The sequence below is a fragment of the Schistocerca americana genome, chromosome 1 (assembly GCF_021461395.2).
Source record: "Schistocerca americana isolate TAMUIC-IGC-003095 chromosome 1, iqSchAmer2.1, whole genome shotgun sequence".
NCBI lineage: Eukaryota > Metazoa > Arthropoda > Insecta > Orthoptera > Acrididae > Schistocerca > Schistocerca americana.
The window spans coordinates 811972325-811995502 of NC_060119.1; the positions used below are offsets into that span (position 1 = coordinate 811972325).

A 23178-nucleotide genomic window follows, 5' to 3' on the forward strand; every position below is an offset into this window, starting at 1 on the left:
AATTTTACTACAGCATTATTTGCTAACTACTACGGACCGTCCCTCAGACTGCTACGACTTGTCTCACATTTCCCACACTCCTGGGAAGTGATATGGACTCTTCTGTGTACCTTCCTATTGGAAGGAAAGCTACAAGTGACAGAACTCTTGCATTTTTGCTGCCATTTTTTCGTATTTATGGGCGTTGAGAGTTCTTACAGATGTGCCATAGAGTTTGTGTTGTTCAGTTGAACATTACTGTTTCTCCATGGCAGGGAAAGGTGCACCTTCTATACAATGTGTTTTTTGTAACACAATGTGGATGTTTGAGAATGTCTCACTGAATCCTCAGATGAAGATTTAGATGAAATGATAATAATCCTGACTTTGAGATCTTTAGTGACCATGACACTAGTTCAGAGCAGGAATCAAAGTAATGACAATGTACAGCTAATGACAAAGGAGAAGCTTACTTTTTTAGTAAGAACAAATGTTTTAGCTGGAGGAAACAGCAATCTCCAGCTAACATAAGAACACAGAAACACAACCTCATCTTGCAGATTCCTGAACTGTGACAGATGGTGAAAAGTCTCAGAGAAAACCCTGCTGTTTTGGAGGTATCGAAACTGTTCTTTATCCAAGATATTCTAGATGAAATCAGTCTATGGACAAATCTAAAAATACCCAAGCTTAGAGCATAGAATGTAAATGATCACTTATCCAATCTGCAAGATGTTGATGTCATTGAATTGAAAGCACTAACTAGTCTGAAATAGCACATTCAGCCATTTTCAAATTGGGAAACAAATTGGTTTACAGCTTTTTTGGAACTGATGGGACAGGCAAAGATATTTTCAAATGCACTGTTAGTAAAGAAAGATTTGTGATTTTGTTATCTGCATTAGGATTCGATAACCCACATTACTGGGAGGAGACAAAGAAAGTATACTAGTCAGTGGCAATTTCACACATTTTTCTGTGTTTCATGGAAGACAGTCAACTTTGCTACTCTGTAGTTGCAACAGTCTGTGTTGATGAAATGCTTGTACATTTCCGTGGACGGTTTGTATTTAGAATGTATATGCCAAACAAGGCGGCAAAATATGGCTTCAAAATTCAGTGCTTGACTGATGCTAGTACAAATTACTTGTATATTGCGTACATTTATTCTAGAAAAGGGACACCCTTTCAAACTATGAAAAACATCATGGTGTTCTCACACTGTCTGTTCTTTCACTGGAAAAATCTATTTTCAACAAACATACAAATATTAGAGGTGACAAATGGTATTTGTAAGTAGAACTAGTCAATGAACTTTCGAAAAAAAGGCCTCAAACGGGTCGTTACACCAAAAAATAAATAAATGAATAAATAAATAAAGCGGAGATACTACAGCAATTTCTACCTAAAACGAAACAAGGTGTGAAGACAACTGTTTATGAGTTTACAGAAGGCATGACACTGATTTCCTCTGTGCCCAGGAAGACCAAAGCTGCGTTAATAATCTCTTCCATGTATCGTGCAGTAAAAAATGATCCCGAATCAGCAAAACCTGTGAGCATCATGTTTTACAACACGCCGAAATGTGGTGTGGACTCCTTCAAACAAAAGTTATCTTATTTATCAAGTCACCAGCTGAGGTGACCTTTGGCCATACTCTTTACATTAGCAGATGTTGAGTGTGGTGTGAATTCTTATGTGGTACATAAACCTCATCCAAACGAAGAAGTAATGACATGACTGATCTTCAAAGACTCTAGCAAGAGATCTTGCTGAGGCTCATATGAAGTGAAGACTTTCTACTGGACACTTGCCACCATAGTTGGGACAACACCAGATGAATATTTCGCATACAGGATGGGCCTCAGACACAGAAAGAACTGTTCAAAAAACCAAAAAGATGTGCCTTTTGCCCTCCTCATCTGAAGTGGAAAACAAGATTTCTGAATCAACAGTGTGGCAATTTGATTCATCTGGAGTGTTCTACGAAGGTCTTTGTGAAATGTGTACAGGTTGAAAGTGATTGAAGTAATATTCAGGGCCTCATAAGACTACATGGCCTCATAAGACTACATAAGTAGTTTGTACTCGTTCTTTCAAAAGTAATATGTGGCAAAGTTTCTCCCTGTATTGAATTAAGGAGTTTAACTAGCACTCTACACTGAAACAATGGGCAGTAAACTCAGAGCTGACTTGGCATACAATTTCTCATAAATGAAGTGTGTTTTTCCAACTAGTTCTGTTGTGAAACTGTAATATTATCTTTCTGATGATGCTCTGTGAGTGACCAGTAGAGCCAACTATCTACCGTTATTTTTGTAAAACACAAATTAAAAATATACTGCATATTTTGCAACGTGTTAAGTCTGGCATTGTTTAAAAACATTCAAATTTCAACGAAGTCTACTTCTCAGAAGTGTAATGAATGATAGGAAGTCATGAAAATATACAGGGTGAGCACAAAGTCTTGCCCTGATTATAAAAATTTATAACAGAATAACCAGTTGACATGAGTTACATTTGATGCCATTACATAGGTTAGTGTTAGTAGTTGTTGTGACCAATAGATGGCGCTAGTGCTCCACAACACCAACGTGGTCTGTTAGATCACGTTAGTTGCTGGCAAAATGGTGTCGAAGAAGGAGAAAGCGCAATGTGTGCTTTGGTTTCACAAAACAAAATCGCCCATCAGCATTCAACATAAATTTCGGGCTTCTTATGGACACAGCCCTCCTGATGTTAAATCAACAAAGCGGTGGTATGCAAAGTTTAACGAAACAGGCAGTGTTGAAGATCATCCTCGAAGTGGCAGGCCTCGTGTAAGTGATGCAACTGTTGGTCACGTTTGCAATCGTTTCAACGGAGTCCGTCTAAATCAACTCATCAAGCATCACGTGAACTTCAAATACTGCAAGCAAGTGTAGTGAAGATTCTTGATGAAAGACTTAGGTTTCATGCTTACAAAGTACAAATTGAGCAGGCCTTGCAACCAAATGACTTGCTGACACATGCTGAATTTGCAACTGATATTCTCAACAGGATCGATGGCGCTAACGATTACTTAAATCACATATGCTTTACCAATGAATCCACCTTTCATTTAAGTGGAATGGTGAATAGGCATAATGTCCATGTATGGGGTTCAGTCTCCACATGTTACTGAACAGTTACAGCGAAAAAGTGAATGTCTGGTGCAGCCTCATGCATAACAAGGTTTTTGGACCGTTTTTCATCGCAGAAAAATCCATTACCACTAACATTTACTTAGATGTTTTGCAACAGTTCATTGCCCCACAGTTATAAGTATATCTACCATGGATACTTTTCCACCAAGAAGGAGCACCCCCTCCTAATGGACTATGATAGTATGTGACTTCCTGGATGAAACATTTCCGGATCGGTGGATTGGAAGGAACAGTCCAACACCCTGGGCGACGTCCTCTCCGGACATTACGCCCCTTGACTTTTTTTTTTTTTTTTTTTTTTTTCTGGGGCTATATCAAGGACAGAGCCTTCGTCACACCTGTTGCTGATGTTGACGAACTGAAGGCTAGGATACAAGACGCTGTGGGTATTGTGACAGAACACGTTACGAAACGTCTGGCGGGAACTGGAATACCACCTCGATATTCCCCGAGCTACCAAGGAAGCAAACGTTGAGGTTTACTAATGTAAGTGGTCATTTAAAAAAAAAAAAAAAAAAAAAAACACCACTAGCAACATTAACCTACGTAATGGCATCAAATGTAAATTATTATGTCAAACGGTTATTCTGTAATAAATTGTTATAATCAGGGCAAGACTCTGTGCTCACCCTCTATATTCAGCAAAACACCGGTTATGTATATAAAAAACAAAAAGGTGATCTGAGAGACCCCTCTGTTGTAACTGTGTTCCTGTGTTTTTCCAGTTAGTTCTGTTGAGACTCTGTAATATCCGTAGTAGTAGTTAAAGAATTCCTCTCAGAGGATTGTCTTTATTGCACCATATTATTTGTAAGAATGAAACATACTACGTTTCTGTAACTGTTCCCAAACAGTTACGAAATGAATTGCTGTACAATTGCATCCACAATAATAATAATAATAATAATAATTTTTTTTTGGGGGGGGGGGGGGGGGGGAATAAACAAATAGAAAAGCAATAGGGTATAGCAGCAATGAATTCAAACAGGCAAAATGTCCTGTCTCTGGAAAATAGATCAGTTATACCAAGATATTTTGGCATGCATAGCTCACGCTGTTTTGACAGGTATGTGTATTCGGAAAAAGGGAATAAGGGAATAGAAGGAAGACAGCTTGCAGTGACTAATGGGATACGAACCACGCAGTTTGATCACAGCACTGGATGACCTCAGTCTTGTCCAAATGGCCATAACAAACTACGTAGCCTTGTTCTGTGTTGGTCTGACACTAAATCACTTCAATGGGCACCAGCTCATTTGCATCAACAAGTTCATACTGTCCGCTCTGAACTGGACTGGTTTCACACATGCCATTGTCATGGCAACTATTTTCCAGAAATTATACACACTTAGCACTGTGAATCTCACATAATTATGTTTACGCTGAGTGGCAAAATGTAGTGTTTTAAGAGTAATTTCAATTTAAGTTGATCCATAAGTTTTACATACTATTGTAGTGACAACAGTGTGGCAACTATATTTTTGAATAGGATAACTAACAAAAACAATGTGATAGATAGTGGTAATCACAACTCCTATGTGCTGAAGGCAACTTGAATAGTAACCACTACCTCTAGGCTTTAAAGCCAGAGGTACCTTCAGGAGAGTCCACATACCATACCACAACAGAACAATGCCCAAGCACAAGTAGTGAAGCACGTACAAAACTTCTTCAAAAAGTGACAGGTGCCACTGCATCCCTAATTTGCATATTTACCTGATGCAATACATCGAACTTTGTGGTCAGCAAACTACAGGGTTATTACAAATCATTGAAGCGATTTCACAACTCTACAATAACTTTATTATTTGAGATATTTTGAAAATGCTTTGCACACACATACAAAAACTCAAAAAGTTTTTTTTAGGCATTCACAAACGTTCGATATGTGCCCCTTTAGTGATTCGGCAGACACCAAGCCAATAATCAAGCTACTCCCACACTCGGCGCAGCATGTCCCCATCAATGAGTTCGATAGCATCGTTGATGCGAGCTCGCAGTTCTGGCACGTTTCTTGGTAGAGGAGGTTTAAACACTGAATCTTTCACATAACCCCACAGAAAGAAATCGCATGGGGTTAAGTCGGGAGAGCGTGGAGGCCATGACATGAATTGCTGATCATCATATCCACCACGACCGATCCATCGGTTTTCCAATCTCCTGTTTAAGAAATGCCGAACATCATAATGGAAGTGCGGTGGAGCACCATCCTGTTGAAAGATGAAGTCGGCGCTGTCGGTCTCCAGTTGTGGCATGAGCCAATTTTCCGCGGGCTGCCCGCACGCGTTCAACCGTTTCTTCGCTCACTGCAGGCCGACCCGTTGATTTCCCCTTACAGAGGCATCCAGAAGCTTTAAACTGCGCATACCATCGCCGAATGGAGTTAGCAGTTGGTGGATCTTTGTTGAACTTCGTCCTGAAGTGTCGTTGCACTGTTATGACCAACTGATGTGAGTGCATTACAAGCATGACATACGCTTTCTCGGCTCCTGTCACCATTTTGTCTCACTGCACTCTCGAGCGCTCTGACGGCAGAAACCTGAATTGCGGCTTCAGCCGAACAAAACTTTATGAGTTTTTCTACGTATCTGTAGTGTGTCGTGACCATATGTAATTGAATGGAGCGACAGTGAATTTATGAAATCGCTTCAATCATTTGTAATAGCCCTGTATTTTCTAACATCCTCCAACATCCACAATTGACATTTGATGAGCATGTGTACCTACTTCATTGAAGCCCTCAACTTCTTCCCAAAGTTTTAACTAGATATCACGGTTTTGCCCTTGCTAATAATACATTATGTCCAGTATCTATTTTATCCAAAAACATCAAGGTCCTGACAGCATTTTGCATGTACAAATGCACTTTACTTAAACCATTCTGCCTCACCAAGTTATAGTGCAATTTACTGCTCCCTTTCCTTATTTATAAATCCCAATTTTTATTGAGTACAAGAAAAGGGTATCTTAGCCTCATGCAAGCTCATGGCTACAGAATGTTTCAAACGTCATGTTTGTTGCTTGGGGAAGCAAGAAAGCGAAGACCAGAGTTTTAGTTTATGACTATGGTATCAGCAACCTATGTATAGTATTTTTTTATGTGCTATTCTTACTCTCTATACTTTAGTTCCATTAGTGCAATTGCACACAGGAACAAAATGCACAAGAAAGACAACAAAAGTAGGATTAGTGTTCCATCAATGGCAACATCATTAAACATGGGAGTGCCTGCAAGGCAAGAGCAAGGATGACTAAGGAAATATACAGTGTCTTTTTGAAGTATCTGAGTACACTGCCGTTTGCGAAGTGGGCAAGTTGGGAGAGCACTTGCCTGCGAAAGGCAAAGATCCCAAGTTCGAGTCTCGGTCCAGCACTCAGTTTTAATCTGCCAGGAAGTTTCATATCAGCACACACTCCGCTGCAGAGTGAAAATCTCATTCTGGAAACATCCCCCAGGCTGTGGCTAAGCCATGTCTCCACAATATCCTTTCTTTCAGGAGTGCTAGTTCTGCAAGGTTTGCAGGAGAGCTTCTGTAAAGTTTGGAAGGTAGGAGACGAGATACTGGCAGAAGTGAAGCTGTGAGGACCGGGCGTGAGTCGTGCTTCAGTAGCTCAGATGATAGAGCACTTGCCCACGAAAGGCAAAGGTCCCAAGTTCGAGTCTCGGTCCGGCACACAGTTTTAATCTGCCAGAAAGTTTCATATCAGCGCACACTCCGCTGCACAGTGAAAATCTCATTCTGGAAGTTTTTCATGACTTTTTAAAATTGTATAAAAAAATTAACATGGTTATTCATGAAGCCAATAAACTATATAACTGGCAGTTTATATTCTACTCCAGAAGTAAATATACAGCCTTGTCGCAGGTTACAATGATAAAACACGGTGTGCTGCCTGTCTACAATTTACCGAAGAATGGCGTTCTATAAATTCAGAAAACTGAACATATTTTGGTTTTCCATAATTAGTGAATATATTTTAATTCTCTTGATAGTTCCCAGCCACAGAAACAGGTTTTGTTACCATTTGATGTGAAAGCTGTAAACGAACAGAAAACAGCAAAATCATGACACACGAACACAGGTCCTGTGGAAACCACCGTCCACTACAACTCTGCACAGGTGCAAATCTGGCAGCTTGGGCGTGACAGAAAATTTTTTCCAGGTAGCATCCTGGCTGCTTGTTGCTACTCCTCATACATCTATCAGCCACACTTCAAGTAGCCAGAAGTGGGAGAAGGCACTGCTCACATGTGACTTCAGCCCTGCACAAGCATGTGAACCCGCTGGCAACTGCTCAAACAATCTTAATTTAAACAGTTGTTACGTCACACTCATCGAAAGGAGTTTGTTGTTTGTTGCATCATCATTGTCCTAAAGCCTTTGACACATTTTGGTGTCACCAGATGCTTGTTTGCACACTATGATTTGTTGTTGTAAATGGTCCATTTTCTTTGGAACTTCAGTTTTATTTTCATGTTTATGTTTTATTGCTGAAGTATTATTCTGCAGTAAAGGGCTACAGTAAAATTCTTTGTTAAAAAGCTAAAGGATAAAATTTTGTCAGATGATACAAACATTAGGGGTCACCTACCAGATCAAACAGTGAATGAATTTCAGCAGTAATATGGTTTAGCAATTAGAAATAATGTAAATAATATGCAGGAAATGAGGCAGGCTATATGGGCAACATATTTACACTGACCATCAACTGATAACAATCCTCTTCATTTTGCTTGTTCAGGTGATCCTACACCTATATCAACATGGTGCAAATACAAAAAATGCTTACATTACTGGAGTTCCTTATCAGCATAAAAATTCTATCACAGTGGCTGTTATGGAAAAAATTAAGCCCATATATAGAGACTTGAGCAAAAATTCAGCTTTGGTGTACATAGATGTTATGTTGCATTGTGAAGTTGATATCTGTGGGATGAATGATGGAAGATGACATATCACTGGATGGATGTCCATAGCTGATGATTTTCTCCATTTGTAATGTCACATATAATATAAATGTTCATAGCAAAAAGAGTAGGAAATGTCGTGTTATTGATAATGATGCAGTAAGCCACAATAAACGAGATGATCTAATTGAAAGAAGTCGTAAAAGGCAAATGTATTGACAACAACATTTTTCTGGCATCATAATGTGAAATATAGCAAGTGAACCGTTTTTCACCCATATAAGTTGTACTCTTATATTTCTGCCTAACCAAAACCTCAAAATCTTGATCTATTCATAATATATATATAAAAAGCGCTGGCAGGTCGATAGACACACAAACATACACCCAAAATTCAAGCTTTCGCAACAACGGATTGGAATGACTCCTCCTTCCCTCTTTCCTGATGAAGCAACCGTTTGTTGCAAAAGCTTGAATTTTGGGTGTATGTTTTTGTGTTTGTTTGTGTGTCTATCGACCTGCCATCGCTTTTGTTTGGTAAGTCTCATCATCTTTGTTTTTAGATATATTTTTCCTACATGGAAAATATATATATATATATATATATATATATATATAAAAATAGAAGGAAACATTCCACGTGGGAAAAATTATATAAGATGATTTGACTTACCAAATGAAAGTGCTGGCAGGTCGACAGACACACAAACAACCACAAACATACACACAAAATACAAGCTTTTGCAACAAACTGTTGCCTCATCAGGAAAGAGGGAAGGAGAGGGAAAGACGAAAGGAAGTGGGTTTTAAGGAAGAGGGTAAGGAGTCATTCCAATCCCGGGAGCGAAAAGACTTACCTCAGGGGGAAAAAAAGGACGGGTCTTTAAATATGTCTGCTTGTGTCTGTATATGTGTAGATGGATATGTGTGTGTGTGCGAGTGTATACCTGTCCTTTTTTCCCCCTAAGGTAAGTCTTTCTGCTCCCGGGATTGGAATGACTCCTTACCCTCTCCCTTAAAACCCACTTCCTTTCGTCTTTCCCTCTCCTTCCCTCTTTCCTGATGAGGCAACAGTTTGTTGCGAAAGCTTGAATTTTGTGTGCATGTTTGTGTTTGTTTGTGTGTCTATCGACCTGCCAGCGCTTTCGTTCGGTAAGTCACCTCATCTTTGTTTATATATATTGACTTACTAAATGAAAGTGCTGGCAGGTCGACAGACACACAAACAACCACAAACATACACACAAAATTCAAGCTTTCGCAACAAACTGTTGCCTCATCAGGAAAGAGGGAAGGAGAGGGAAAGACGAAAGGAAGTGGGTTTTAAGGGAGAGGGTAAGGAGTCATTCCAATCCCGGGAGCGGAAAGACTTACCTTAGGGGGAAAAAAGGACGGGTATACACTCGCGCACACACACACACACACACATCCATCCACCCATACAGACACAAGCAGACATATTTAAAGACCAAATATGTCTGCTTGTGTCTGTATGGGTGGATGGATGTGTGTGTGTGTGTGTGTGTGTGTGTGTGTGTGTGTGTGTATACCTGTCCTTTTTTCCCCCTAAGGTAAGTCTTTCTGCTCCCGGGATTGGAATGACTCCTTACCCTCTCCCTTAAAACCCAAATCCTTTTGTCTTTCCCTCTCCTTCCCTCTTTCCTGACGAAGCAACCGTTGGTTGCGAAAGCTAGAATTTTGTGTGTATGTTTGTGTGTCTGTCGACCTGCCAGCACTTTCATTTGGTAAGTCACATCATCTTATGAATTAATGAGGGAACAAATTAATGATATGAATTAATGATTATATATATGCTGTCTAGCTATATATTTGGAAATGGCGAAATTGTCATAAAAACCAGGGAAGTAATTTTAAGAAGAGAACTGGAAATATGGTTCCCGCTCATTTCGTCTGCAGCAATTTTAGCTTGTTCTTGGGTTCCTGCCTAACCACATACTCGAAAATTGTGACAACAATGAAAACAGAAAAGCAATTACAAAATCAGTATTGGAAATATGATGACTGATCATTTCACTTGTATTAACTGAAGCTATTGTCTTAGGTTTGCTGCCTAACCACGCACTCAAAAGTCGTGACCGTTGTAAAAAAATGAGAAAGAAATTTTAGGCAGGATTACAGAAAATACAGATGCTGCGCAATTCATTCAGAGTAATTTAAGCAGTGCTGTTAGGAATCCCACATAATCACATACTCAAAAATCTTTACACATACATAATAAACAACAAAGTGTTTTTCACAAACAAGACTACACCTAATAGCTTTATTCAGAATTGTAAACTTTAGAAACAACTTTAATGAACTTCGATGAATAAGCAAATCTCATGGCTCTATTTCCTCCTCCACATATATTCAAATAAGTAGAGTCAAACATATTTCTGCAATGGTTCGTCTCGCGAAGTGACCTCTTTATGACCACCAATGTCCCTTCTATCATATCGGTACACACTGCGATTTCTGGGTCTTTGAAAGTTATTGTGTGACTGACTGCTAAGTGGACAAAAGCTTCATCAGAGAGCACTTGTAGGACTGAAAGTAATGGCAATTGTAACACCAGGCAATATATTAATTTCTCTCTCCACTGTACCAAGCAACCATCTGCCGGAGACAAGTTTACTACCTCGTCAGTATTACTACTTCCCAAACAGTGATTCATCAATTTCTACGACAGACTCAACATCTCCCAGCTTTTCCCCATTCTTTACATAGTCTACTACACAAACTTCATGGCAGGAGTTGGTCCAATCCATGACATTGCGATAGGACAAGTGCAGCTCTTTGTAACAGTAAATGTAGTACATTCTTTTATCCACAAACATGTCATTTTCAATATGTTTCCCATGCTCAGTCTACTTTCCTCAAACCAATTTTTTTGTTGAATGCTCATTCGATAAATGTGTAAAGTCTGCATGCATAACTGGTGCAGTCCATAACTTGTCTTTTTGAGCTGCAAGTATCACACTTCAAGAACATTTAGTGCAGAATCTTTCTTTAGCAATGAATCTGTGCTCCATGCACCATCTCATTGTTTCATCCTACAAACTGAAAACAACAATGTTGAAATACAAAACAATACAATCAAGAAATGTGATAATATTCCAATAAATGTAGGATCTAGAAAATTTTTATGACAGTCAGCAACCAACTTTATAATCAATAATACGAGATCTATAAGTTTCAAATTCTTTGCCTCAGTAACAAAACCGGAAATTATCAAATTGCTTCTTGGGCAAAAACAATATGAAACAAGAGGTAATCAAATAGCTTGTCATGCAGAAACAAAATGAAATCATAATTTGCACCAAAACAAACAATTAGAATCTCTGATTCTCACTGTCTATACCGCACATTATCACCCAATTGGCTACGAGCAACGGAAACAAAAACAAAATAAACTGCCAACTTCACATGAGCTAAGTACACTGTAACTTCATTTTAGCTGACCTGGGACATTCTTATCTTCACATGACCGACATTCTTATCTTCACATGACCAAAAAGAGACATTCCAACCTCACATAGACTTGTGTGCTTAAGAATGTATTTGTTGGGGTAAGGAGATTAATATGAAATTAATCCCAATTAAAAATGGCTCAAGGACACAAAATTCATAAATCCGAGGGGTATTGGGAAAGTATGGTCCAAATCACATAACTACTCAAATGTTGCACGAACACTGAAATGTGCATGCGCACCGACTTCTAGCATGCCTCGCTTATGAAATGACTCCATTTGCACTGATATTGTCATAGTGTGCCATTTACAGTGTCAGTTCAAAATGTCTAAAACAGCTGATCAGCCGGCCGACTGTGAAACATAGTCTGTGATTCAGTAATTGAAAGCCAGGAACATTGCAGCAAGAGATATTCATTGACACCTAAGTGATGTGTATGGTCCCAATGTGATGAGTGGCAGCAAAGTGTATAATTGGGTGAAAGTGATGTGAGAATGTCCATGATGAACTGGGATCATGGAGAACATTAGTGGTGTCAGCAGATTTGGTCAAAGCTGTGGACAAAAAGATTTGTGAAGACTGGCGACTCACAATTTCCACTTCAGCACAGAGTTTACAAATGTTGTTAGAATATCTTTGCACAAAATTGTTTCTGGAAAACTGCAATTTTGCAATTTGTGCACACGGGTTTCCAAGCTGCTTCCTGAGAAACACAAAATGGAAAGAATGGCTTTCGCTCTTGATTTTTGGACCATTAATATAAGAAAGTGATAATTTTTTTGAGAACATTCTCATTGGGAATGAGATGTGGGTTTCTAACATGACCCCAGAATCTAAACATCAGACAATGGAATGGTGTCAGGTGACATCAGCAGTAGTCAAGGTCAAGCAATCTCAACACGCAAGATTATGACAATCTTGTTTTTGGATGGACATACGAGTATTGTTAGTCAAGTTTCTGCAGCAAGGGACAACGATAAATGCAGCAGCACTTACTGCACTACCCTGATTAAACTCCGATGTGCATTACAGAATAATGCAGTATGTTCTTCTGACACCTGGAGTTTTGTTGCAGCACAGCAATGCCAGATCCTGTCCTTCCATTGACACCTAAAATTCGATCAGATCTTTTGGACGGGAACAGACTGTTCACACACCTTACAGTCCAGACTTGACACTAAGTGATTTTCACTTGCTCCACTACCCAAAGCATTTTCTTGGTGGCAAGTGCTCCACAACAGATAACGACATGAAAGAACTAGATATAGACTGGTGATCCTCACAGGCAGCAGCTGTCTATGACATAGGAATATAAAAGCTTGTAGAATGTTATGACAAATGTTTAAACATATATGGAAACTATGTAGGAAAATAGAGACATATGTAGGGTACTAAATAAAAAACTCTTTTTAAAAACCTCTGATGATTCATGTTCTATAGGAAATAGGACCTTACTTTCTGCATAACTGTTGTATTATGGTAACAAAAAAGAAACTCTGATTCTAGTTTGGTGAGATAACAATACATGCTGAAAAAAGCTGTCAAATTTTTTAAGTTTTTAGTAGAACACTTCCAGATAAAAAGGTACATAAAGTTATCAAATCTAATATTGGCAAGATATGATGTTCTGGGTCCCCTTAATTAAATTAAGTCTACTTTGTTGTCAATAAGAACTCCTCTCGACCGCCAGGAAACAATCGTCTTGGCCACGCACATATTATATGCCGAACAGTTTGTCACTCAGCATCACAATCACAGCTGGGCAATGTTGTTGATCCGATATGCAGGGTTAGACAGCAAGACTTCCACTATTTTGAGAGAATACCAGATTTTTTATACTGCAACACAACATTATGGAATACGCTGCAACAGTTAAAAAGCAGAAGTACTTAGTGTTAGAGCAGATGAACCCTATGTTGTATCACAGAGTTCTTGCAAGATTTATTCTGTGTCTTCATCTTAGTAGAAGTTCTCAGCTCCTTGCTGGTAATACTGTTGTAAATGTGGTAATTGGTGACTTCTTTTTTGGCAGCATCTAGCTGTAAACACTAATTATGGAAGTATTTGTCAACAATTTGTAGGCCTTTGGGAAAGACAGACACAGTAAAATGTTACTAATTTACAAGGCATTCCTTATGCAGTACGTGTACCCAGGAAATTCTAAACTAGTAACAACAATACTGGTGCCAGACAACCCAGTGCTCTCCTGGCATATATCACATCACCATATAAAAAGTCGATATGAATGAGTAGAACAATGGCCCTCTTAAGGAACATCTGTACAGCAAATTATAGTCTTCAGTGGTGAAAACATATCAGAAGATCAAATACAGTATTTTGATCTTTTTTCTGTCATCCACCATTTTGGTGCCAGCATGGTCACTGACCGACCGAGTTATTATTTCAATCTGCTTACTGACTTTACATATGACAAAAACTTCTTAGGATTATTATTATTATTATTATTACTACTATTATTCTTTTGTCGGGTTGGCAAAATTTTATTTTTGAGTTCACTGAAATGCTTCTCGTATTGCTCTTCTTTGACTGATTGGGATATTTCTCTGAGGTACCCTTTGTCTCTGGATACTGTAGAATGACAATATGCATAGGTCTAATGCTTTCTGTGCTGAGAGGATACGGTTGTGGCCTCTCTTGGTGGCTGCTTTATGTTTGTACCCTTGCCAGGAATTTATAGTCTTCTGGTGCTGGCACAGCAGCAAGGTCGTGGTTGGTGGAGGTATACAGAGTGGCAGGGACCACCTACTGTTGTCCAGCTGGCATCTTGGCTGCTTCCACATTAACCTTCAGCACAGTGGTCATCTTCTGTATCAATTACTCAACCATGCTCATCCCAGATTCAAACACCTTCAAAAGTATCGTGACCAGGCTGCTGGTATCACCACTTCTCAGGGCATTGTCATAGTTGTTGGTGGGTGCTGAGTTATATAGAGGTCAGCAGCTGCAGTGCGGCCACTGTTGGCACCATCCATGATGTCGAAGTCTCGCCTGGCATTTTCTATGCAATGATGATGGAGACTACTGCCTGTTCCTCCTCCTTTCCTGTGTGAAGGTCACCCCACACTTCCAGCTCGTGTGGGTTGTCCATCTGCAGTTGCAGAGTAAGCTTTCTGGTGCATGCACACTCTCTTCTATGGTTTGGAGTGACCATGGCTGCTATATCTGCGGCCAGCATCTGTGGCAGTGCTTTACCAATGACTTCGTCCACCTGTCTCACACAGTGACATGCATTACAGTGCAGGTATCTATCTAACCACTTCTTTGCATTGCTGGCTTCTTGTTCCTGCCTGGGTTGCAGATGACAGTCAAGCGGGCTGCCTTCACCTTCTGTGGTGCCTTGTATGGTATTACATGTTGGCAAGATAGGCCTAACAGCTTTGAATTTCCTGCACCTGTAATAACTTGTCATATGCTTCCCTCCACAGTTCGCATATGTCAGCAAATCTTCTCTACGAGGTGTACATTGCGGGCCTGGATGGGTGCCAGCTCACATCACGCGGACATCACGCATCGAGAAGTGGGGTGCCACGTGCCCAGTGCACTGGCATTTGAATCATTGTGATGACCCTCGCCGTAACTTCAGTTTCTCCACGGTGACCATCTTCTTAGCCACCAGGGTGACACAAAACAACTTCCAATTCTCGGGGTTATCTGTGCAATGGCCTGCAGGAGAGATCCATTGTTGCCTGTGCCTGAGGATTTTGTGTGCACCACAGTGCGCACACCGAACCCAAGGTCTTCAAAGCTCTTCTTTAAGGTGACCTGGCATTACTGTCCACAGGAAGACCTAACACAGCCTCGACCACCTGTCTAGATGCGTGGTGTGAATGTAAAAATGGCCAAAAGTGTGTGGCTGCTTCACTCTTCATGCCACAGTATCTTTGTCATTGTGAAGGTTGACGTGCTCTAGGTCCTTTCCTGATAATTTTAGAATGATGTCAGATTTGACCCATTGTGAGAACTGTTGCAGGAAACAGTAGTAGTGTCTGTCACTTGAATGACAATCTGCGGTGGTCTCAGCTTCCGCTCAGCAGGCTATGGGCCAAGGGTATTGGAACCACGATCTCCATCTGCAGTGCCTGCTAGCGAGAGAGTGTCATCTTCATCAGCAAGAACTGCAAATTCGCTGCCAGTCACTGCACTGCAGCTCAATACAACTCTCTCCATCCAAGGGTGACTGTGTCCAACTTGCTTGACTGGTTACCAGTGTAGACAAGCCTCGCTTATAGACCAAAATTTTCGTCTTACATCCTTTGTTGGCTGGCAGAATGACATGTTTTTCAAAAGCCACATTAAAGGTCCCCTACCCCCAATTGGATAACTGCATTAGGTTAGTGGCACACAAGTTGCCAACATGCCATCCAATCGATAGATTTGTACTTGGCCATTCAGCCACACACAATTGTTATTATTGCTGCTGTGTCATTTACAGCACTCCAAAGCAAAAAGTGTGCTCTTTTAACAGGTTATTAGATGTAGCCTAGATGATATCTTCTCACATCTCCCATCCTTTCCTTATGCCATCTTCTCTTGGAGAAGCAGAATATTTGCTACAATCAGTTGAAATTTAGAACAGAGCTCCTGAAGCCTCTCATTTATTTATCAAAATTATTTTTCTCCAGCAGAATATGTTATTTCTTACTATAAACTTTCAGTTCCCTGTAACTATCAAATTTTCTTTGTCTTTCAAATATTTTATTAAATGCCCAAGTCTACTTCCCATCTTCACCTTTTCATATGGGCATGTAAAGTTAGTCGATTTGTCGTCTTTACATTCATTTCACTCTTCAAAAACATACTTCTGTTACTGCGTAGTTCATAGTTAACAACTGACTGTTATCCACCTTACCATTCATAAAAAAATCAGCAACTGCTGCACATGCCATTGCATTTTACCCTCATTTCACCTCGTTATGAATTTCTGTACTTCCATTTCACCTTCCTACTCTACATTTATTATAAAAATGGATACATGTATGTATGTTCCACATCTCCTCCTAAACCAATGGATTGATTTCAACTAAACTTGGTACAACATCAGTTACTATCTAGAAAGAAGAACTGAGGATAAGGAACACGTATCTCGTAAGGAGGTTGGAGGTGGTGGTGAAACCAAGGTGACGGATAGACAGAGAGAGGTGGTAGGAGAAAATGTATGGAGAGAAAGGAAGGAGGAGGTGGAAACACTGGGTGGGGAGGTGAAGGCGGGTAGACAGGGTGAGGAGGAGAAGGTGTAGAGAGAGAGAGAGAGAGAGAGAGAGAGAGAGAGAGAGAGAGAGAGAGGAGGGATTGGAGGTGGATAGAGAAGGGGCTGGAGGAGATGGACAGAGAAGCAGAGGCAAAGGTGGACATGGAAAAAGAGAGGGAGAGAAGATGGACAGAGAGAATGAGGAGATGTAGAAGACGGAGAGGGTAGTGAGCAGGTAGAGAGGGGAGAGGATGTGAGAAGGCAGGTGGAGAAGGGAGACGGTGTGAGTACGCAGGTGGAAAAGGTAAATGGTGTGAGTACGCAGGTGGAAAAGGGAAATGGTGTGGTACGCAGGTGGAAAAGGGAAATGGTGTGAGTATGCAGGTGGAGAAGGGAAATGGTGTGAGTAGGCAGATAGAGGATGTGAGTAGGCAGGTGGAGAAGGTAGAGGATGTGAGTAGGCAGGTGGAGAAGGTAGAGGATGTGAGTAGGCATGTGGAGAAGGGAGAGGGTATGAGTAGCCACGTGGGTGTGAGGAGACAGGTGGATGAGAAACATGGTGTGATTAACCATGTGGAAGAGGAAACAGAGAAATGCAAGGAGGAAGGTAGATTAATGGATTCCCCACTACCCCAGGGAATGGGGATGAGAAGGGGGTGATTAAAGTTGTTTTGATGTAATATTTTTATATTTCTTTCCTGTATTTAGTTGACTTGGAATATTTTAAAAGTACGAATCACACTTTGTCTCTTATTTGTGCTGTACAGTGTGTCAACCAGGTCACATGAATGAGCACTGCAATGAGCCAGTGTTTATGTCTGCATGTTTTGGGACCAAATATTACACTACATGGCTAAAGGCCACAGGTAAATTTAAGTTCCTCCCTGGAGTCATACTGTGCAGAGATTCAGACATATATGTGTGCAATATGTAACGTACGTACACACACACACACACACACACACACACACACACACACACACACACCAAGATGACACTGTGCATTTGGTCTTCCTTTTTCCAGATGTGGCAGCCTGGGTGCATGATGAATTAATAAATGCCCAACACATTTATTAATTGCAGCATTTAGTACAATTCAGTGATGTACTGATGTCTACCTAAACACCTGCATTTATTAGGATTGGCATTGACTGACAGAGTTGTTGGATGTCCTGCTGAGGGATAACATGTCAAATTCTGTTCAATTGATGCGTTACATCCTCAAAATTACGAGCTGGTTGGAGGGCCCTGCCACAATGCTTCAAACATTCTCAACTGGGCTGAGATCAGGCGACCTTGCTTGCCGAGGAAGAGTTTGGCAAGCACAAAGACTAGCAGTAAACTTTTGCTATGTGCAGGCGGGCATTACCTTGCTGAAATGTAAGCAGAGGATGGCTTGCCATGAAGTGCAACAAAACAAGGCATAGAATATTGTTGACATACCACTGTGCTGTAAGGATGCCACGAATGACAACCAAAGCAGTCTTGCTATGAAAAGAAATAGCATCCCAAACCACCACTCCTGGTTGTTGAGCTGTGTGGTGGATGACAGTCACGTTGGTATTCCAACGCTGTCTGGGAGGGTCACCAAACACATCACTGCTTGTCATCAGTGCTCAATTTTAAGTGGGACTCACCACTGAAGAGAATTTACTCCAGTCAATGAATTTCAGGCTAGAGATGTGTCTGGAGATGCCCCGAACATTGGTAGGATACAAACCTGACTGTCTCCAGCCGTACGACCCGACAACCCGGAGTGACAGACTGGGGTGCTATTTCTTTTCATGGGGAGCAGGACCCTTTAGTCATCATCTGCAGCACCCTTACACTAAAGCAGTATGTCAACGATATTCTGCACCTCATTTTTTTCCCCTTCATGGCAAGCAACCCTGGGCTTACACTTCAGCAAGATAATGCTCACACACACAGCAAGATAATGCTTACGCAGAAATACGGCGAGAGTTTCTACTGCTTGTCTTCACACTTGCCAAATCCTATCTTGGCCAGCAAGGTCACTAGATATAGTGTGTCTCTTCTAGACTGTCACATGCCATTTCTCTAGTATTTCTACAGAAGGTTTCAATTTTGTTTTGTAATATCTGAGTGGCACAACTGCAAACAAAGACTGCTATTAAGATGTTTCATACAACATCCCATGTCATCAGAAAATGTTCCGTTTTGGTTTCCCTTATAACCCAAATGTTGATTAAATCATGCTGTTCCAATTCACGTGCCCATTCGCAGGCAACTATGTGCCTGGGACACCAGTGGACAGGAATGGGCAAACAGCTGACACATGGGCAGTCTTGCAGCTGGGCCATAGTGTATGCAATTGTACTGCACTGGCTCAAGTGCATGTGGGCAAGTGTGACTAAGCAGCTTGTGCATGCACATAACATGCAGTAGGGCTGCCTGGTCTGTAGCCCACACTATCTACATCAGGCTGAAAACTTGGTAAGGAGCACCCTTAACCTACAGAGCAGTGTTGGAACAGCCTGGTCCAAACTGAATCCTTATGAGGTCAGCTGATACAGCAACATCAAACTAATGTGATCGGTTGTCAACAATGCAAGTGTCTGTTAACACCAACTAAAAAACCTGTATAATACCCAGTATTTCCAGCTATGACTGAATGTGGTTGCCATGTTGCACCAAACTTTCTTCACACTCTCATTTACAATTTTTGTGATGAGGCTTAAATGTCACTGTTGCACAGCTTGGCTACTATTCTTTCTAGCAGCAGGAACACCAACTTTTCATTGAGTTTTGTAGTCATTGCCAATAAATATTCATGACTGAATATCACATAAGACTGACCTAAGTTTGTTCTGTTGACTGGGTGCATCAAATTACAATTTTGAAATATTTTATTTACATTTAGTGCTAAAACACCTACAGAAGTACCACAGCAAAAATACCCAACAGCCCTTAGAAGTTACACGTATTATGTCTTTCGTGAAACTATTAATGTCTCATCTGAAAATAATAACAAAATGGAACTTACACAATCTTTTGTTCCAGATGAGTTATGTAGTTCCAAATCAGAAAGTTTTATCCCATCGAGGGCACTAAAGCTATTTGGGAAACTCAGTTGTGCACCGTTCATACCATTCTGGTACTGATCGTTCCAGTCAATTGCTGACAGACAGCTGCCATTGTAAAGAGAGTATAAGCTGGGCTCCCTGAAAGCAAACAAATGAAAAACTAATTTTAGGACATTCAAAATGTGATACAGATATGTGAATTGCTACCCAAGATTATCATAATGGTCAAACAAACTAAATGAAAACTGTTTTGACAGTCTGCACAAATAATCTAAACATTCCTGTGGAGCTGTCAGTGAAGTAAAATTAGATGACATAGATAATACAAGAGGTAGTAGAATTATGCGATACAGTGCAATTTAAACTGTTATAAATGTAAAGCAGACACAAGACTGTTATGGTTTAAATACTTACATATTGCTAGAAACAAATTTAGGAATGAAGACAAATTTGTTTAGGTTCATTCTGTGCATCTAAAGTGACACATACCCCAATGGTTAGTGTGCCCACTGCTTCCCGCTATCTTGTCATTCGAAACTTTGAATATAATTACACCAAGTTTTTCAGGTATTTATGACAGTAGAACAATACTAAATAAAAAAGTCAAGCAGGAAACAGCAGTTTGATTACCAATGTTGCCAGACCTCATAAACATCACATAAATTACATGTGCGAACCATAGCTGTCATTGCAAATCAGCAGTGCTTAAAGCCCTGTATATATAGGAAGTAGCAACAACCTTTTACCTGTAGATAGCCGACACTGCATCCTGCTGTTGGGCAGTTGAATCTCATGTGGTACTCAGCTGCCATTTTTGAGCTAATCGAATCAAGTACGTGTATTGCAGAAACGTACTGTTTCCTTAACTATGTAAATCTTTTGTGTAATACCACATGATTTTTTTAATTAACTAAAGAACTTAGTAATTTGCTTTTGTGGTATGGATCTGAAGACTAGATACAGCAATTTTGTATTTAAATTCCTGTGGTGCACCAAGCTCATATTTCTGTGCCTGGGGAAAATTTTAGTTAATTTGCATCTAATCATGTTTAATATAACATTTTTTATGCTTTCTTTTATATAATCATCAATAAACTGTAAAATTCTATCATTTCACCCAATAGTGCACTTATAAAATCATTTTACTTTACCAACAATTAGTGCTAATAAGCATCAATTGTGCCAGTGTAGTTACAGTGTAGGGCGCAGGTTACATGGGTTTCATATTTGATGATCTGCAGAGTGAGTGTGTGTGTGTGTGTGTGTGTGTGTGTGTGTGTGTGTGCATGCGCGCGCGCACGTGTGAGCACGCGAGACCTCATCCAATCCTATCCGCTTTTTTTATACAAGCTATTCAAGATCCCACAAGAGGAAATAAATGTGGAATGTCACAGTGTGTGGTTGCACACCATACGGAGAAAGGACCGTTTCCATTATGAATCAGCTACACTTTGTGTGGTAAGAAACCACACCCATATAAAATTGCTGTACAGTATAACCTTGTTAACATGAATTCGAAGGGACAGAAAAATCAAGAGTTTATGTTAAAAATTCATGTTAAGTACAAGTACTTACAACTTGCACTATTTTCTTAAGTTCAAGCATAGTTTGCTGACATTCACAGGAATGAAAGTATCATGTAATTTCACAACCAATTGTAACTATAGTGTCCATAAACCCAGCAGTGACAGCAGATGTTGAAGCAAATCATTCTAAACTGTCCTCTCTGTAAACATCTCTTGACAGGCAGATAGAATGATATCTACAGCTTCTTCCTCCTCTTCACTTTCTTTTGATGATCCTTCTTGTGCCACATTTCTTCTGATGACCCTTTTTGCACTTTGATCATAGCTTTTGTCACCTCAGGTTCCACAGAAGCACATACGGCAACACTGTCCATCTGCACTAATGAATTCCTCAAAACTAATCCCAGGGTTTGCAATGTCTTTCAGAACTGTCCATTCATCGGGTGAAGTGGCACTGTCTAACTCATGGACATCATCAGTGTTGCTATGTCTCCAGGCTCTGTTAAAGCACTTCTGTATCTGGTATGGCGACGCAGATCTGCACCAAGCAGATTTCAATTTGGGGTTGCAGAATTGTTTTCTGCAACACGAATTATAGCTCTTACAAGTTGCTTGTGATAAGCTCTCTTAATGAGAAAAATGATGCCTTGGTGCAAAGGCTGAAGGTGGCTTGTCACATTTGACAAAAAACTACACCCTTATGAAGGTTAGGTTCAGATCCTGTATACATTATGGGCATTACGTCTGTCCACTATAAGAAGAACATGTCTATTTTGGGCAACCATTCAACTGTTGAAACGAAGAAGCAACTTGCGAAATGATGTGCTGTCAATCCAAGTTTTTTACAGTGAAAGTAGATGCAAGGTTAAGTGTCCACATATATGTTTTTAAAACAACGAGGCTTCTCGGACTTACTGATAACCCAGGAAAAAACTTCTCACTGTCATCCACATTACAAACAAGGGCAAGAGTTACACACTGCTCTTTGCTCCACTGTGACACTTATTACCTTTTATACCCAAGGCACGGTTTGGAAAAAGTATTTTCAATTATAATGGACATGTAACATAAGGCAAGCTTTCCCCTCACTTGTTCAAATTCATGCAACCAACTGTTCGAACTTTCTTCATAAACTTTATTTGCTTCATCACAAATTTGTATAGATGAAACTGAATGTCTGTTTTGGAACCGATGTATCCAACCAGCAGAACAACTGAAGTCTTTGATGCCTATATTTTTGGCATCATCACACATTTGTATAGATGAAACTGAATGTCTGTTTTGGAACCGATGTAGCCAACCAGCAGAACAACTGAAGTCTTTGATGCCTATATTTTTGGCAATCTAATTTATTTTTGATTTAATCAAAGGGCCATTTAAAGGTATGTTTGATGCATGCATATGATTGACCCATTCAACCACTAACATCTTAATGTCTTCACGCTTAGTGCTAGTCATTTGGATTTGTTTCCAGAGCCTATTTGGGAATTCCAAACTGATCTGCCATTGCTATTTTCTTTGTACCATGGTCCACTTCACCTAGAATTGTAAGCTTTGCCTCTACATTTAGAGCTATCTGTTTCCTCTTTGTCATGTTTTGCATGCTACCATTTGTCGATTTTTATTAAGTACTCTAACTCTATTTGGCTATGACTGGCATCAAACACATTTCTATATGTTAATGCACACATTATTGAATTTATTTAAGTATACCATAAACACTGATTGTTGAGGTGATATTGGCAGCTGCCAAACTACTCCACTGCCCACCTACTTTGGAAATGAATTAACAATGAATAGTTACCTTTGTAGAATCAACAGTGGGTAGTTTCTTTTTTAGTTATATTTCTTGGAC

General features: G+C 40.1%; 1 protein-coding gene across 1 annotated transcript in view; it reads right to left on the reverse strand.

Moving 5' to 3' along the window:
• The window catches only part of LOC124612869, a 246582-nt gene that overhangs the window by 96457 nt on the left and 126947 nt on the right, over nucleotides 1–23178 (reverse strand). Inside the window, exon 4 of the mRNA XM_047141308.1 lies at nucleotides 19758–19935. Within this exon, the coding sequence (XP_046997264.1) occupies nucleotides 19758–19935 (178 nt within the window). The remainder of the gene's footprint in view (nucleotides 1–19757; nucleotides 19936–23178) is intronic.